The sequence below is a fragment of the Saccopteryx bilineata genome, chromosome 5, assembly GCF_036850765.1.
Source record: "Saccopteryx bilineata isolate mSacBil1 chromosome 5, mSacBil1_pri_phased_curated, whole genome shotgun sequence".
NCBI lineage: Eukaryota > Metazoa > Chordata > Mammalia > Chiroptera > Emballonuridae > Saccopteryx > Saccopteryx bilineata.
Window position 1 is genome coordinate 261,507,680 of NC_089494.1, and position 18,393 is coordinate 261,526,072.

General features: G+C 60.7%; 1 protein-coding gene across 4 annotated transcripts in view; it reads left to right on the forward strand.

Annotated features, from left to right (window-relative positions):
- STK32B (serine/threonine kinase 32B) overlaps positions 1-18,393 on the forward strand; it is a 246,237-nt gene that overhangs the window by 183,584 nt on the left and 44,260 nt on the right. For all 4 annotated transcript variants that reach the window (XM_066280589.1, XM_066280593.1, XM_066280591.1 and 1 more), the window contains one exon: positions 11,489-11,526. In XM_066280589.1, the coding sequence (XP_066136686.1) occupies positions 11,489-11,526 (38 nt within the window). The remainder of the gene's footprint in view (positions 1-11,488; positions 11,527-18,393) is intronic.

The following is an 18,393-nucleotide window of genomic DNA, read 5'->3' on the forward strand; positions in this document are numbered from 1 at the left end:
GCAGTCCCTCTTTCATCGCAGCAGCTGGTGTTTGCCGGGCACAGCGTCTTCTCTCTTCCTCTTGGACCCTGCTAATTTTCGTGCTTTTTGAAGTTTCCTCTTCCCTGCGTTTGTTGTTTGTTTGTTTCCTCCAAGGCCCTGTCATCTTTTTGTGTCATCTGTTTTTGGTTTTGAAGGTTTTTTTCAAATGCCTGCTGGTCATAGATATGTGTCTGCCGATATTGAAGAATGGGGGGGGGGGGCTGATGGGTTGGTCCTGTGCCGGGGGCGGGGCCCCATCGTGGATATCAGACTCCTCCATGGGATGGTCAGGCAGCCACTGGCCATGTCAGCGTTTGCAGGCTTCCCTCTGGGCCCTTCAGGACTGGCACTGACCTTGGCTTGGCCGCTGGGGATGTGGCTGCCTGGCAGGAGGAGGGGGTTGGGACTGGGGACACCGTTTATGCGCCCATGCTGCCCCTTTCCGTGTCTGGTCCAGCAGCGCTGGGTGGGACTGGATCTGGGGGCCGAGTGTCCACTCCGGCCCCCAGCACAGCCCATGTGTGGTGGCCCCGGGTCCTTACACAGCTGGAGATTCTGGGGTGGTGGCTAGTGGGGCTCCTTTCTGGGGACACGGCCACCGGAGCCTCCTGTGCGCCATCCACTTTGTGACATGGGGTGGCAGACTTCTTCACTGGTATAAAATGGCCGATCCATTTGTCCCAGTGGGTTTATACTGTCTTGATCCCTTGATTGTCTTGACAGGGGACTCAGTCACCAAATAAATAGTTATTGGTGCCCTTCTGTGGCACTGAGCAGAAACCCAAACATCCCAACCACCTGGGGCTTGTGTTCCAGTACGTTCTAGTGCGTTCTAGTGGTCCAAGTGCATCTCGGCACCACCCTGGGTCCACGGGAAACTGTCACACCATCTTCTACTCGGGAAAGGACAAGGTCCCGCCCCCAGTGGAAGCCCCTCCAGGACCCTGACCCAGCAGTTAGACCAGACGGAAGGCCCTGCCCTAATGTGTCGTGGGGGCCCTTTCCTCCCTCCTCCCCCCACACCCTCCCCAGCCCCTCCACCCTCACTCCTGACCTCCACCCGGCTGCCTCCCCCTCTTCCTCCATCATAAGGCTCCGTCAGCTCTCATAGTACCCTCCACCCTCCTCGGTGAGGAGAGGGAGGTTCAAACCCCCAGCAGGCAGGTCACAGCCTGGGCATGTGACGCTGGTTGGGTTCCAGCGAGGGGTGCTGACCTCACAGCTGCCCGGCTCCTGAACCCCTCCCCCTCTCACACAGTGTTGCCTGCATTGCTGGGTGGGGAGGGGAGCACAGAGCCAGGTTCTCCCCCCGCCTCTCTCCCTCTTCCTTCCCTCCTCCACTGTCTCCCATTGTTCCTTGTCTGCAGTCTGTCAGAGCACAGCAGAGAGGGATTCCCCCGAGCACTGACAGGACCAGGAGCCAGGGACCCAGCTTGTTACAGAGATTTACTTCTTTCCTCCCTGGGACCTGTCACAAATGTGGCTGTTACTCAGCTCGGGGTTGACGGAAGGGCTGGAGGGAGCGGAGGCCCAGGGGATGGACAGCCCCTTTCAGGTCATTGGTCAGAGTCTGTAGCCAACCCGCCCTGCCCTCAACCTCCACCCAACCCTCTATCCTCCACCCTCCACCCCTACCCTCCACCCTCCACCCCTACCCTCCACCCTCCTCCCTCCACCCTCCACCCCTACCCTCCACCCTCCACCCTCCACTCTCCATCACTACCCTCCACCCTCCATCCTCCACCCCTACCCTCTACCCTCCACCCCTACCCTCCACCCTTCACCCTCCACACTCCACCCCTACCCTCCACCCTCCATCCTCCACCCCTACCCTCCACCCCTACCCTCCACCCTCCACCCTCCACTCTCCACCACTACCCTCCACCCTCCACCCTCCATCCTTCACCCTTCACCCTCCACACTCCACCCCTACCCTCCACCCTCCACCCCTACCCTCCATCCTTCACCCTTCACCCTCCACACTCCACCCCTACCCTCCACCCTCCACCCCTACCCTCTACCCTCCACCCCTACCCTCTACCCTCCACCCCTACCCTTCACCCTCCACCCTCTACCGTCCCCCTCCACACTCCACCCCTACCCTCCCCCTCCCTCTTTACTGTCTACCTCAGACCCCTCCCCCCTATACAGATGAGGAAGTTGAGGCTCTGAAAGGGAATGAGACAAAGGGCTAGTCTCTTTCAAACAGACTTGAGGTCCCTTCCAGTGTTGACAGTCTGGGCCTCTTAGACATTTTGGCAACACACCCCCTTAGATGAAATACAGAGATTGGGCCCTAAAAATAGCAACACTTAAAATTCAAGTTCACTGCAGTGCCCCATGTGGACTCCACTTCCTAATTGGGGCCCCACACTCCCACTCCCACTGAAATCAGGGTGGGAGGCCCTTCAGCATTTCCCTGGGCCCTGCCGTCCACCCCAGTGGGTAGGGGGTGGGGGCGAGGGGGGATGTTGTTTCCTTTGCCAGCTGATCAGTACCTTGGTGTCTGGTTGCTTTAGACCTCGGTGAAGTTAGAGCTGGCTTGTCTCACTCCTGCGCATACATTTGTCTCACTCCTGCACATACATTCTCCGTCCGGAGGTGATCCCCCGGCCCCATCACGCCGTTCACACTGAACACTCCAGGGACTTGGCGCTGTGCCAGCATCGTGCTGACTGGGTCCCAGAGGAGTCAGAGCCCACTGCCAGGCCCTGTATTTTAATGAAGCTACACCGACACGCCAGCGGCTACAAGTTCCCAAAAAATCCCCTCCTGAATGCAGCGTCCCATTGGGAGCCACTCAGATATCTGCCTTGTCCCCTAAGCAGAGCAGGGCTCCCAAACCCCAGGAGACATCAGAATCCCACTGAGGCGTGTTGAAAATGCAGGTTCCCAGGCCTTGTGCCCAGAGTCTGAGGCCGTAACTGGTCTCGGGGGAGAACTGGGGTGCTGTGTTGGTCATGGGGACCCTTGTTCCTGAAGCCACTGGCCCGTGGGCCGGCGCAGAGAGGCGGATGAAGAGGAAGCAGCAGGGGCGGGCGGTCTGAACGTCAGACCCTCCTCCCGTCCGACTGTCCGCGCAGCTGCCGGCCGCCAGGGCCTTCTGCTGCAGACACTGTTCTAAGTCCAGGGGACACGGCAGTGTATGTGGGGGGGACCTCCCTGCTATCGTGGGCTTTGCATCCTCATAGGGAACGAGGACAAGAACAAATCAATGAGGGAAATGTCAGGTGGGGGAAAGTGTGCAGGGAAGTGAAGGAGGGTGAGAGACAGGGAGCGGGGGTCAGCAGGAGGGAGGGCCGGGCACGCGTCACGTGATTCGTGCGCCGTGAGCCTCCCAGGCCAGGGAGAGTAAGGCAGAGGCCACGTGTAGCACCTTGCTTGGCATTGGAGACCCGTGTGACCACGTGGAGTGAGTGACAGACAGGAGGAGGCATGGCAGGCCTGTGTGGGCCTAGGGTTCTTCCCCTGAGCAAGAGTGAGCAGAGGGTCATGTGCGGAGAGCGCCCCCTGGCGGCTGTGATGAGAAGGTCTGGGGGGCAGTTGGATGTGGGTGTGAGACGGAGGAGCCAAGGGTGGGCAGCTTGCAAATTGCCACAGTGCCTTGGTCTTGCCTTTTCCTCCAGGGCTCAGCAGAATCCATCTCCTGCCTCTCGCCCGTCGTTGGGTGGCTCCGGGCAGCCCTTGGCGTTCCTGGGCTTGGAGATGCATCACTCCCATCCCTGCCTGTCTTCACATCGCCCTCTTTTCTGCGTGGATCTCTGTCTTTTCCCTTGTCCTTATCAGGACGCCAGACACGGCATGTAGGGCTCTCCCTGACCCAGTACGACCTCATCTGAACTGGATCCGCCCGGCAAAGGCGCTGTTTCCGGATACATCCCACGCCCAGGTGCCGGTGGAGACCATTCGACCGGCTGCCGCGCTGCAAACCGGGCACGGGGTGTTTATAGGGAGGAGGGCGTCCCGCTAAGAGATGGGCCCGGGGGCCCTGGGGGGCCAGAGGAAGCCAGGGTGCAGGGGCCAGGCTGACTGGGCCTGTGGTCAGTGCTTGCCCAGGAATGGGCCCAGCCTGTGACAGCTGTGCCTGCTTCTGCCTGCTTGTCTTGATGGCTCCCCGGGGTTAAATGTCTCCTCCTTCCCTCTCGTTGTAACACGTTCAGTGCTAGTGCGTGGCGCCCTCCGTCGTCAGAGTTAAGAGTTGACAGCCACATATCAGTGTTCGCTTTTTCTTTTTGAGATTGTGTTAGAACCTGGCACCCCAGGGTCCAGCCACCAGCACGCTAGGTCCTGCAGGGCCATCGGAAAAATTTATGTCAGAAGGGACAGCATCAGATTTACGCCTTGCAAAGAGCCATTTGGGTCGTACTGAAAAAGAAAAGCAACTTCGTGCGTGGGTGTTGTGATCACAGTCTTCTGAACGACAAATAATGAATGTCATTTTGTTTATCAAATCAGGTATCTATGATAAGCGTGCTCCTCCAATTGTTACTGCCTGGTTTCGATTCAGGGAACAAACTCGAATTCATTTTTTTTCCTTGAGTTTTCTCCCAGCGAGAGGATACTGACCTACAAACCGGGCCGTGGGAGCATGGGTCTTGTCGGCGAACGTGTGAGCGACCTTTGACCCTCTGGAAATAGCCCCTTCTTCATCCATAAAATGGGAGCAGTGATACCTGCCTTGAGGAGTGGTGTCGGAATTAAGTAGGGTGACATAAAACGTGCCCCAGGGTACCTGGTACAGAGCTGACACAGCACATGTTAAATTCGTGTATCCCGCTCCAAAATCGTGCCCAGCACGTACTAAGCGCCCAGTGAAGGTTAGCTGTTCATGTTACCAGGGCGGCTGTTAACGTTAGGGCGTCCTGTTGTGAGCTGGGGTCTGGACATGGTCCCTGCCTTCCCACAAAAAGCAGGAGGGAGAGGGAAGAAGTCACATGTCATGAGTAGGAATGATTAGTTTCATAATTGTTATCCAGTTTCTAGAACAGTCCGTGCAATATGGTGAGAGACTCCACACTGGGAGAACCGAGCTCATTGGCTTTCTATCCCATGTCCACTTGTCGGACGGATGGGTACAGAAGGCCCCGTCCAAGCTGCCTAGGACCGAAGTCAGCGGCCACCAAGGTCACGCCCACCAAGGTCACCCCAACAGAATGCCTCCGGCCATCCTCCCCGAGGTTGTCCTTTCTGCTCGGATTCCATCCTGAAACGCCCAGCCTCCCTCTGTCATTGAGAGCCAGCGCGCTTCCCGTGGGCCTGCTGGCGGCTCTCATTAAATCCTCCCCGAAATCACACTGAGGTCATCGAGGGTTCAGCCAGCCCAGAAGCCAGTCCCCAGAGCTGCACCCTCGGTCCGGCTGCCTGACGCTGGCTTCAGAGTGAAGCGAAACCCTCTCGGGGTTGGGGGTGTCGCAGCCCACCCCTCGGAATGCAATGCGTCTCCCTTCCGCCCATGGCCGCCCCCCACCTCTCCAGCGCGGACTTCTCCTGCTCAGAGCCGGCCATTCCGACCCCTGGCCCTGGTCCTGGTCCTGGTCCTGGCCCTGCCTGGAATGCCAGATGCCATTCCTTGGCGAGGAGTGGGGAGCTACGGAACCTTCTGGATCCGAGGGCCGGTGTTATCGAGTGTGTGTGTTAATAGATGATCACAGAGAAGTTGCTGGACGACTTAGGATATACGTTGAGGTACTTCAACAACGAGCAAAATGAAAACAACTGACACAGACAAACAATCCCTGAGCTTACCCTAGCTCGTGGAGTACGTGGTGCTCCCTAACGCACGGCCGAGGGGACCGAGGCTGCGGTTGGGTGGCGTGCCGTGCCACAGGGCCCGCGAGGGGCGGACTGGGGACCGGCCGGCCTCTTGTGTCGGCCTCATCTCACCTCCGCTGCCCCCGCCGGGCACCGCAGCGGCCTGCTCGTTTCTCCAGTGGTGAAACACCCATCGATTTTTATCTCACCAGCGGGCCTCTTGCTCCGCCGGGTTCTGTGTCCCTTTCGGCTGCACCGGATTGTCAGCATGGATCACTCAGGAGCCCCTGCAGAGGGACACAGGCGGCAGTGTCCTCACGGTCCTTGCTGGCGGTCTGGATCCGACCCATTTCTGGGCTGTTCTTTTTGTTTGTTTGTTTATTTTACAGAGACAGAGAGAGAGTCAGAGCGAGGGATAGATAGGGACAGACAGAAACAAAGAGAGATGAGAAGCATCAATCATCAGTTTTTCATTGAGACACCTTAGTTGTTCAGTGATTGCTCTCTCATATGTGCCTTGACTGTGGGCCTTCAGCAGACCGAGTAACTCCTTGCTCGAGCCAGCGACCTTGGGTCCAAGCTGGTGAGCTTTGCTCAAACCAGATGAGCCTGCACTCAAGCTGGTGACCTCGGGGTCTCGAGCCTGGGTCCTTCCACATCCCAGTCTGACGCTCTATCCACTACGCCACTGCCTGGTCAGGCTGGGCTGTTCTTTAAAATAGCTCAGCTGACATTCTGGGGCTGTTTTACTTGTGGGGGGAGCATGCTGAGAAGTAATTGAGGAGCGAGAACCGGGTTCTGTAGCCTCAGATGCGTCCTTTCCATCAAAGTGACGTTCAGCCCAGCTCTGAAATGATGGGCCTGTCCTCAGAAAACTCTGTCTCGGCCGGCTTCTCCCTCCCGCTCACCGCTGCGCGTGCCGTTTCTGAACACACCAGCCCGTCCGCGGTGGGGTGACGCACCGGGGGCTGAGATGCGATTGATGTGGAGAATAGAACTGGAGGCAGTGACCCTGAAAGCCCCCAGTCTGCAGCCGCTGATGGCACGCTCTCGCTGTAAAGTGGAGCTCTTATTAAATCCCAGGGGACTCAGACGCCCGTCTCCTCCTCCGGCGGCTGCTGGGGCCTCGCCTGTGAAAGAGATCTAATGCACATTTGCTAAAAGCTCAAGAAGCCACCCCCGAGGCCTCCCCAGCTCCTTGCAGAGAGCAGTGATAGTAAACATCCCACCCGCACCCCCGTCACTTGTCTGGGGCACTTCTCACGCCCTGCCAGCTGTGCTAAGCCTTGTATAAGCAGCATTGCATGGCGTGCTCCGGGCAGCTGTCAGGTGGGGGGCTGCTGTCCCCAGACGAGAGGAGGAGGCCGAGAGTTAAGTGGCCCAAGGCTCAGTAGGGAGTGTGTTTCTGTTGTGGATGAACAAATAGCCACAAGCGTAGCAGCTTACACCAGCTCGTGCGTATTTTCTCACCGTTTTCAGAGGTCAGGAGTCTGGGCACAACTTAGCTGGCTCCTCTGCTCAGAGGGTCACGAAGCTGTGATCCAGATGCCCACTGGGCTGCGTCCCTCTCTGGACCTCCTCCGAGCCCTCGTGGTGGGCAGGATTCGGTCCCTGTGCTACGGGACTGAGGCACCTCCAGTCTCTGCCCCGTGGCCCGCTCACCTGTGACAGCTGGCATCTCAAAGCCAGCCGGGGAGGGTGCCTCGCTCCAGTCTGCTAAGACGGAGCCTTAGACAATGTCGTTGTGAAATGGAGACGACACTTGTCACCTCTGTCCTGCTCTCTCGGCTAAAAACGTGTGGCAGGTCAGATCATTCTCTCTCTCGGCCTTCTGAAGCCTCATTGGCAAAACGAGAACTGGCCCCAGGTTGTGCGGGCCCACGTCTTTCTTGTCATTCCGATGCCATCCTAATGTCATGTCTTCTCAAAGGCCTTCCCTGGCCACCTACCAAAAGCAGGACCGCTTGGTGGCCTGTTTACTAGACCCTGGAAACCCTTGTCACAGTGTGCGGTCACATCATTCGTCTGCTTGCTTTTTGGCCTGTCTCCCCTCCCGGAACCAAAGCTGGGTCTGTCTGGGTCACTGATGTTCCCCAGTGACCGCTAGGGGGATGGCCTCACAGCTTGAGGGACATTGATTCCCCAGGGAGGAGACTGAAGCGCAGGCAGGCTCCCCTGCCAGCAGGGGACGCTGGGGGGCTGAGGACAGGACAGTCGCTTTCCTTAGCGCTGTGGGGTCTGGATTGCCCGTCACTCACATTGGTGCCCCCGTCTGGTCCTCATAATATGAGATCCTGTGCCCAGGGGGCTTTCAGATGTGGATGTGGGTGGGCCCCACCGTGGTCAGTGGGGGAGACTGGGGGCCGCTCAGGACTTGCCCGCCTCCTCCGTCACCTGTGCCTCAGCTCTGCCAGGTGTGTTAATGACTTCCTGTGGCCACCACAGCAAACCACCACAAGATGGGTGGCTTAAACCAGCACACATGGAGTGTCTCACAGTTCTGGCCAGAAGACAGAAATTAGGTGTCAGCCGGGCTGCGCGCCGGAAGCTCCCGGGAGGATCCTTCCTGCCGCCGCCAGCCCCTGGTGGCGCTGGTTCTCCTTGGCTTGTGGCCGCATCACTCAGTCTCTGCGTCTGTCTTTGCAAGGCCACCTTCCCTCCCGTGTGTCTGTGTGTCCGAGTCTCCGTCTCCTTCCTCTCACAGACACCAGTCGTGGGATTCAGGGCTCACCCCAAACCCGGGATGATTTCATCTTGACGTCCTTCACTGGTTCCAGTGAGAGCCCACTCTGAGGCTCCGGTAGACGTGAGTTCTGGAGCGACAGTCTGCACCCCACTACCCGGCCAGCTCTCCTTAGGTTTGCTGCTGCCCACCTTTCATTAGCTCTGACATCTTTGGTCCCTGCCGGTCCCAGTGCTTCTCCAGCTGCCCTGGTGGCGTCCTCTCCTGGGCTCCAGGGCCCATCTGCCCTGCAGGGAAGCGTCTGAGCCACCTCACCGGGTGGCACCCAGCCAGCAGGCCTCCCTCTCCCCCCCACTCTGAGCTTCGGGAGGGGAGGGGGGTGTCTGGAGCCTCAGCAACCCCAGCTGTCTGCCAGACTTGCCTGGAGCAGACGTTTGAGAAAGGCTCATGGAAGGAAAGGGAAGAGGAAGGAGTGAGGGAAGAAGGGAGAAAGGACAAAGGGAAGAAGGAAGGGAGGGAGGGAGAAAGGAAGGAGGGGGGAGGGAGGAGGGGCAGCAGAAACCTTGAGATGAGGCATTTTCAGCAGCAGTGGAGGCGGCAGCTCAGACTGCAGCCCTTGCAGGCATTTCGGGTTCAAGCTGCCCAGACCACGGCCACTTCCTCAGTGACACCCATGCCCCCAACCCAACAGGGTCATCTCGGTCCTAGTGATACAGTTTCATGGGATGCACTTTAACACTCGCTACTGTGTTTCTGTTTTGACGCCTGTGTCCTCTTTCTCGCTGTCTCCTGGGCACCGTGCTGGGAGGCGCCCTGGGCAGGACCCCGTGTTTGCTCATTGGATCCACACGCACTTGACTCTTGAGTCTTCTGCCCTTATTTTAATTTCCTAAGCTCTCAAGTGCACCCTCCCCAAGGGGACTCTGTGAATAATCAGTGTCTGGGTTCATCGTGGATGTTTTATGAACTTGGCAGTGGATTCCGTTTACTTAATTCCCGTCAATATTTGCGGGTCCCCAAAGTCACAGTGAAGATGAAAGTTTAAATACATAGGATGAGTGTTTCTTTCACACACACACACACACACACACACCCTGCAAGACCATCAACACTGCCTCATGTCATTACAAATAACCACCAGGTGTTTTCAGGTAGAGTTACTATTTGATAAACCAGCAACTATGGATCTTTACCTGGAAGAAAGCTGCCATTGGTCTGGGAAGGCTTGGCAGTCACTGTCAGTGAGTCGCCTGGGGCTTGCATTTCTGAAATCAGAGGGTTTGTGCAGGGTCTCTGAAGTGCGTGAGTGTGGGTGATACGGCATCAGGTTGAGGATGTCGGCAGCGTCCCTCGAAGGCTGTGTGGCTTTTGCATTGTCCTCCCCTCCTCTCGTGGGTGTTGGCAGTCTCCTCCTCCGAACTCCTCGGGCCCTCTGAGCCCTGTTGCAGCGAGGCCCGGACTTGGGGCTGCTGTGTGCCCGTCCGCATTACCCTGTCCTGGCAAGGACAAGACCAGTCAGTTCAGCCAGAACCTGGCGCCCTCCACACCTGCGCGGGCTCCTCATCCCAAGTAGAGTGTGACACCGGGGCCTCCATCGGCCAGCGTCCCCCTCACCCCTGACGCTTCCTCTCAGCGGTTTTCGACGCCCCGACCCCCACCTGCTCTGTGGCTGTAAGCCCCCACCTGTGCGTGTCTGACACGGAGCCGTGCCTGCTCTGCGCAGACCGCTCCCCGCCACCCGGAGGTTCTGAGCAGTCTGGGGTTTCCGTTCTAACTGACGCCCAGCTCTGGCTTTGCTTTGACAGCATCTCCTGGGTGACAGGCACTGTGCCAGGCACCCAGGGGTGCAGAGCTAAGAAAGCAAATCCCTGCCAGTAACAAGCTCAACTGGACATTGGGAGGCCTCTGCTATTATGGTGATGATGGAGGGAAGAACTTGCTAGAAACCCCCCCAACCCAGATTTTCTGCATACGGTTCACTGTGTCACCCTAAAAAAGGCAGAGCAAACTTTCTCCCCAAAGGACCAGATATCAACTATGTTAGGCTTCTAGGACCACGTTAATCTCTGTTGTATGTTTCTTTTGTTTCTGCTCTGTGTGTATGTGTTTATTGTTTTATTTTATTTTATTTTTACAACCTTCTCACTCACAGACGGTACAGAAAGTGGCAGAGGCTGACGTGAGTGTGGCCCGTCTCTGCCTCGGACGGGCTACCTGCCCGGAGCCTCCATCCGCGTGTCTGCGGAGTGGTACCTGAGAGGTCCCGTCCCTGGCGAGGTGGGAGGGTGACATTACATTAGGAAGGGGGCGTGCCTCAATGAACTGTTCCTATGAGGAGATGAGAGGCTGGACATCGGTAAGAATATTCCAGGGAAAAAAACATGTATCTGTATATATGCACCCAATCTCCTCGCAGTCTCGGGAAAGTGAAGGCAGCAGGGACACAGGCACCCCGTGGTCACCACCGTCACTGCTGGCTCTGTGGCAGGGGGTCAAGCGACAACACGCTGGTCACCGTCGTCACTGCTGGCTCTGTGTCAGGGGGTCGAGCGACAACACGCTGGTCACCGTCGTCACTGCCTGGCTCTGTGTCAGGGGGTCGAGCGACAACACGCTGGTCACCGTCGTCACTGCTGGCTCTGTGTCAGGGGGTCGAGCGACAACACGTGGTCACCCCCGTCACTGCCTGGCTCTGTGTCGGGGGTCGAGTGACAACATGCTGGTCACCCCCATCACTGCTGGCTCTGTGTTGGGGGGTCAAGCGACAGCATGCTGGTCACCGCTGTCACTGCTGGCTCTGTGTTGGGGGTCGAGTGACAGCACGCTAGTCACTGCCATCACTGCTGGCTCTGTGTTGGGGGGTCAAGCGACAGCATGCTGGTCACCGCCGTCACTGCCTGGCTCTGTGGCGGGGGGTCGAGCGACAACACGCTGGCTGTTGTCGGGCACTTGTCCCCGAGTGTCGTGTTTGTTGTGGGCTTGTCAGTGGCTTTGGGAATCGTGTTTATTCAGCTTCTTTGTTTTCTGTTACAGAGACATCAAGCCGGACAACATCCTGCTGGACGAACACGGTAAGCCTGCCCCGAGCGCTTCACGGGCGCGTCCAGTGGGAGTCGGGGCTCCCGGGGCGTTGAGTTTTGTATTGACTGGAAAGCCGTGTGTGTGTGTGTCTGTGTGTGTGTGTGTGTGAATCCTGGTGGTTGAACATCTGTGTACATTTCTGGTCAGTGTCCTGCCCAGGTGAGTCCGTGGCTATTGATATCCTGGTTGGAGGATGGCAGGGGCGGACCTGGGGGTGAGAGAGAGGGTGGGAACGCCCTGCGTGTTCAGCCCCAGCTCCCCTACCTGAGAACCAGCCATGGCCTCAGAGAAGCCCCTCACCTCGCTGAGCCTCCGTGTCACCTGTGACACCAGGAAGGGGGTGCCCGCCTTCCAGATCGTCATGGGGATCAGTGGGATAGGGCCCAGCGGGCGAGCCGGCAATCAGCCATCAATGATCCGCTAAGCCCGCCCCCACCCGGCTCACCGGCTCTGCCTTGCACACTGAGCGCGGCCGCCTGGTCACACGGAGTCACTCGGTTGGAAGTGGGACCCGAGACCCTGCCTCTCTCGCGGCTCCTCGGTGCGGCGATTCGGGGGTCCAGGGGCCACGCTGGGAGAAGCAGGCTCCATGTGAGCGGCTCTCCAGTTCAGTCCCGCAGGAATTTGGGGGGGGCTTAGTGCCAATCCGAGGCCAGACCCTGACCTGCTTTGGCGGCGAGCCTGGGCCCCATGTTGCAGCCCAGCCCCAGGGTGGTGCCAGACGAGCCAGGGCCACGGCCCACGGTGCACAGGTGATAGACCTGACAGTCCACTGCAGCCAACGCCATGGCAACTGTGCAGCCGGTCATCAGGGCAGCCTGGAGGGCCAGAGTCGCTGACCGTTTCGGGGGCTTGTCCCCCAGGGCTTTCAGTGAGAACGGTGAGGTTGTTTGTGAGGCGCTGCCTCTCTACACAGCTCCGCCAGACCCTCCCTCAGGCCACGGCTCCTTCCGGAAGCCCCTCCAGACGGCCAGACCTGCTGCCTGTAGGTCTCGAGCATCCTGCCCCATTGTGTAAGCCCCTCGGTGTTGGGAGGTGAACTCAGAGTGGTGGGTGGGGACATCTGGGCTCACATCTCCTGCCAGCTGCTGAAACCAGACTGAGTGCCTCGGGGCAGCGGACGGGACCCCTGTGCCCCTGAGCAGACGGGCGGCGGGCGGGACCCCCGTGCCCCTGAGCAGACGGGCGGCGGGCGGGACCCCCGTGCCCCTGAGCAGACGGGCGGCGGGCGGGACCCCCGTGCCCCTGAGCAGAAGGGCGGCGGGCGGGACCCCCGTGCCCTTGAGCAGAAGGGCGGCGGGCGGGACCCCCGTGCCTCTGAGCAGAAGGGCGGCGGGCGGGATCCCCGTGCCCCTGAGCAGACGGGCGGCGGGCGGGACCCCCGTGCCCCTGAGCAGACGGGCGGCGGACGGGACCCCCGTGCCCCTGAGCAGACGGGCAGCAGGCGGGACCCCCATGCCTCTGAGCAGACGGGCGGGACCCCCGTGCCCCTGAGTAGACGGGCGGCGGGCGGGACCCCCGTGCCCCTGAGCAGACGGGCAGCAGGCGGGACCCCCGTGCCTCTGAGCAGACGGGCGGCGGGCGGGACCCCCGTGCCCCTGAGTAGATGGGCAGCGGACGGGACCCCTGTGCCCCCGAGCAGACGGGCGGGACCCCCGTGTCCCTGAGCAGACGGGCAGCGGATGGGACCCCTGTGCCCCCGAGCAGACGGGCGGGACCCCTGTGCCCCTGAGCAGAAAGGCGGCGGGCGGGACCCCTGTGCCTCTGAGCAGAAGGGCGGTGGGCGGGACCGTTGTGCCTCTGAGCAGACAGGCGGCGGGCGGGACCCCCGTGCCCCTGAGCAGACGGGCGGCGGGCGGGACCCCTGTGCCCCCGAGCAGACGGGCGGGACCCCCGTGCCTCTGAGCAGACAGGCAGCGGGCGGGACCCCCGTGCCCCTGAGCAGAAGGGCGGCGGGCGGGACCCCCGTGCCTCTGAGCAGACAGGCGGCGGGCGGGACCCCCGTGCCCTTGAGCAGAAGGGCGGCGGGCGGGACCCCCGTGCCCCTGAGCAGAAGGGCGGCGGGCGGGACCCCCGTGTCCCTGAGCAGAAGGGCGGCGGGCGGGAACCCCGTGCCCCTGAGCAGACGGGCGGCGGGCGGGACCCCCGTGCCCCTGAGCAGAAGGGTGGCGGGCGGGACCCCCGTGCCCCTGAGCAGAAGGGCGGCGGGCGGGACCCCCGTGCCCCTGAGCAGACGGGCGGCGGGCGGGACCCCCGTGCCCCTGAGCAGACGGGCGGCGGGCGGGACCCCCGTGCCCCTGAGCAGACGGGCGGCGGACGGGACCCCTGTGCCCCTGAGCAGACGGGCAGCAGGCGGGACCCCCATGCCTCTGAGCAGACGGGCGGGACCCCCGTGCCCCTGAGTAGACGGGCGGCGGGCAGGACCCCCGTGCCCCTGAGCAGATGGGCGGCGGGCGGGACCCCCATGCCCCTGAGCAGACGGGCAGCGGACGGGACCCCTGTGCCCCCGAGCAGACGGGCGGGACCCCCGTGCCCCTGAGCAGATGGGCGGCGGGCGGGACCCCCGTGCCCCTGAGCAGACGGGCAGCGGACGGGACCCCTGTGCCCCCGAGCAGACGGGCGGGACCCCCGTGCCCCTGAGCAGACGGGCAGCGGATGGGACCCCTGTGCCCCCGAGCAGACGGGCGGGACCCCTGTGCCCCTGAGCAGAAGGGCGGTGGGCGGGACCCCTGTGCCTCTGAGCAGACAGGCAGCGGGCGGGACCCCCGTGCCCCTGAGCAGACGGGCGGCGGGCGGGACCCCTGTGCCCCCGAGCAGACGGGCGGGACCCCTGTGCCTCTGAGCAGACAGGCAGCGGGCGGGACCCCCATGCCCCCGAGCAGACGGGCGGCGGGCGGGACCCCCGTGCCCCCGAGCAGACGGGCGGCGGGCGGGACCCCCGTGCCCCCGAGCAGACGGGCGGCAGGCGGGACCCCCGTGCCCCTGAGCAGACGGGCGGCGGGCGGGACCCCCGTGCCCCTGAGCAGAAGGGTGGCGGGCGGGACCCCCGTGCCCCTGAGCAGAAGGGCGGCGGGCGGGACCCCCGTGCCCCTGAGCAGACGGGCGGCGGGCGGGACCCCCGTGCCCCTGAGCAGACGGGCGGCGGACGGGACCCCCGTGCCCCTGAGCAGACGGGCGGCGGGCGGGACCCCCGTGCCCCTGAGCAGACGGGCGGCGGGCGGGACCCCCGTGCCCCTGAGCTGATGGGCGGCGGGCGGGGCCCCCGTGCCCCTGAGTAGACGGGCGGCGGACAGGACCCCCGTGCCCCTGAGCAGACGGGTGGCGGGCGGGACCCCTGTGCCCCTGAGCAGACGGGCGGCGGGCGGGACCCCTGTGCCCCTGAGCAGACGGGCGGCGGGCGGGACCCCTGTGCCCCTGAGCAGACGGGCGGCGGGCGGGACCCCTGTGCCCCTGAGCAGAAGGGCAGCGGCGGTCTGGAGTGGCCAGGGGCCTGAGTAGAGCTCAGGATACAGGCAGGGGCCTCGGCTTGTATCTGAGTCAGGACCCCCAGGCGGGAGCTGAGCTGAGCTGAGCTGAGCTGACCCCCAGCTAGCTGTGTGTCCTTGGGCGAGTTGCTGCACGCCCCTGAGTCTTGGCCTTCCCAGAATTAAAACAGAGGCAATCCCACCTCGCAGGGGTGGTGGAGCTCTGAGACAGGCCGTGAAGGTCAGCAGTACATCCGGACATAAAGGGTGCCCAGGAGGGCTTGCGCTGCCCCTTCTCTGCTCAGGGCAGGCTGAGGGCAGATCATAGAAGCAGGGGACGCGGAGGTGAGAAGAGTCACAGGCTGGGCTGTGCAGGAAGCCAGGCCCTGCCCTAGGGACTGAGGAGATTTGTGGACGAAGGTCTCTCAGGCCCCAGGTAGCTGTTGTCTGGGAGCGAAATTAAGGCGGGAACACAAGGTACCGGGAATAACTCAGCCATTTAGTCATTTCGTCTATGACCGTAACACACTCAGAGAGCCTGAGAGGGAACCGGGGCCTTTCTGATGCCCCAGTTCCCATCCCACCCTCACAGCCACGGGCTCAGGGCCCCCAAGGCGGCTGCGTGAGTCTCCCGGGCGGACACAGGCCGCTCCCAGCACCAGCCTCCTCCGGTGCCTCCTCCATGCCTGCCCTCCGTGCCTGCCCTCCAGTTCTCCGTCTGGCCCTTCCCCCATCCCTCTCTGCGCATTTTTTTTTTTTTTTTTTTTTACAGAGACAGAGAGAGAGAGAGTCAGAGAGAGGGATAGATAGGCACAGACAGACAGAAACGGAGAGAGATGAGAAGCATCAATCATTAGTTTTTCGTTGCAGCACGTTAGTTGTTCATTGATTGCTTTCTCATATGTGCTTTGACCGGGGGGCTACAGCAGACCGAGTAACCCCTTGCTCGAGCCAGCAACCTTGGGTCCAAGCTGGTGAGCTTTGCTCAAACCAGATGAGCCCACGCTCAAGCTGGTGACCTCGGGGTCTCGAACCTGGGTCCTCCACATCCCAGTCCGACGCTCTATTTACTGCGCCACCGCCTGGTCAGGCTCTGCGCACTTAGGTTCTCAGCCTCTGACCTCAGCCCTTTCTCACTTTCCTTCCACACTGCCCCCCCCAGCTCTCCATCCTTCACCACCCCCTGCGTGGCTTCCACAGGGTCCTAATGCTGCCTCTGCCTGCGCAGCGTCCCACACCCCCCCCCCCCCCATCCTCCTCTCTCTTCTCGAAGCTCCCGTTCCATCCATGTGTCTCTGCGAGGCCTTGGCACACGCTCTAGATACACTGCTTCATCCTGAGGAGTGAATGCTCCCTACCAGCCTCCCCTTAGTGTCCAGCAAGTGCCTTTACGGGCAGAGCAGGAGATTCTCAGAAAACGCATCTTCGCCCCTGGGAGAGAAGGCCTCCCTGCCCTGACTCGTGACCAGAGAGAAGGCCTCCCTGCCCTGACTCGTGACCAGAGACACTCGTCAGCTTTTAATTTTTCTCCCTTGGTCATCGTTGCCTTTTTTTCCTCCAGCTCTATTGAGTTGTGACTGGGAATTAAACATCGTATGTATTTAGGCCATACAACATCGTTTTTAAGGTGCACAAATGTGATGATTTAACATACATGTACTCTGGGAAATGATTATTGCAGTCAAGTTAGTTAACACATCCATCACCTCACGTGGTTACCGTGGTGCTGTGTGTGACAACGACGCGCAGGTTTAAGGCTGGTCACTGTGCTGCCTGTCACCTCTCCTTACCCTTTTGTTGATTGCATCTCCAGCGGCTTACGAAACAGATCGCTGTGTGTTACTGTTTAGAGTTGAATCATTAACCTCATAAGTGTTTTCTCAGAGAACAGGTGGGTTGGTTGTGTTTACAGTGACACAGAAACATAATTAAATGCACACATTCATCATGTATTAATAATGTTAGGCCCTGGCTGGCTGGCTTAGTGGTAGAGCGTCAGCCCAGTATATGGAAGTTCTGGGTTCAATTCCCAGCCAGGGCACACAGGAGAAGCGACCATGTGCTTCTCCACCCCTCCCCCTCTCCTTCCTCTCTGTATCTCTCTTCCCTTCCGGCAGCCAAGGCTCCATTGGAGCAAAGTTGGCCCTGGGCCCTGAGGATGGCTCCATGGCCTCTGCCTCAGGCTCTAGAATGGCTCCAGCCACAATGGAACAATGGCCCAGGTGGGCAGAGCATCACCCCCTGGTGGGCATGTCGGGTGGATCCCAGTTGGGCACTTGTGGGAGTCTGTCTCTCTGCCTCCCTGCTTCTCACTTCAGAAAAATACAAATAATAATAATAATAGTAATGTTCAATATCTGTCACAGACACAAACAGTCAACGGCTCTCACAGAAGGATCTCTGCTCCCCGCCCCTGCCCGGGTCCTCCTGGCTCTCTGGTCCCCCAGGCTGGGTCTTGCCTCCCAGAGTGGGCACTTTGATTCTGTGCTGGGATTTGGGGTCCCTTAGCTAGCAGCAAAAGCAGAGAGAGACCAGCCTGGGGGTGGGAGATGGAGGGTAAGGAAGACACAGATCCTGGGACGGGTGTGGGGGGAAGGGGGAGTTGAGTGTGCTTTGGGGTTGAGGACAAAGAGCTGGAGGACGTGATTTAAATTGGTGAGAAAGGTGCCCTTACTTTCTGCTGGTACCTCGGGCCGGGGAAAGAATGACCGTGACCTTGAGGGTGCACACAAGAAATGCCACATTAGCTCACTGTCTGTGGGGTCGAGCTGGTGCAGGCAGAGCTTGCTCCTAGGACGGAGTTCGGGCGGGGCCTGCCAGGCAGCCCCGGTGATGTGGGCTGTGCTCACGCGCCTGTCTGACGGGCTCCTGGCTGCCGGCTGGTACACCGTGGCCTTGGCCGATGGACTGGCGGACCAGCCCTGCCCCTCACGGCCCGCCTTCGGCAGGCCAGCCCCACATGGCCTTGCATGGCCCCAGCAGAAGCCAGAGCAGGGAAATCCCAATCACTCAGTCCTCCACTGTGTCTCACTGCTGCCATCCCAGTGGGCAAAGCAAATCACCCCACCCAGCCTACAGTCAGGGGGAGAGCACAGCAAAGTTCTATGTCCGCAGGGGCGATCTGGGGGGTGGGGAAGGTGGTGGTCCGTGCAGTCATCTGGAAGAGGCTGGTGGAAGGGAAGCACTTCCTGCCCTGGTGGGCATTGCTCCTTCCCATGTAGGGGTTCCTGTCTCAGCAGTGGCAGACAGACAACAGGGACAGAAGGGCAGTGCCCACATTTTGCCCAGGGGTGTCCTCGAGGCTCTTGTTCAGAGTTCACTGTCCTCTTTTGTGCCCAGGAAAGTGTCTCCTCATTTTTGGAGGCACTGGGTCCGGTGACTAAAGGACACAGA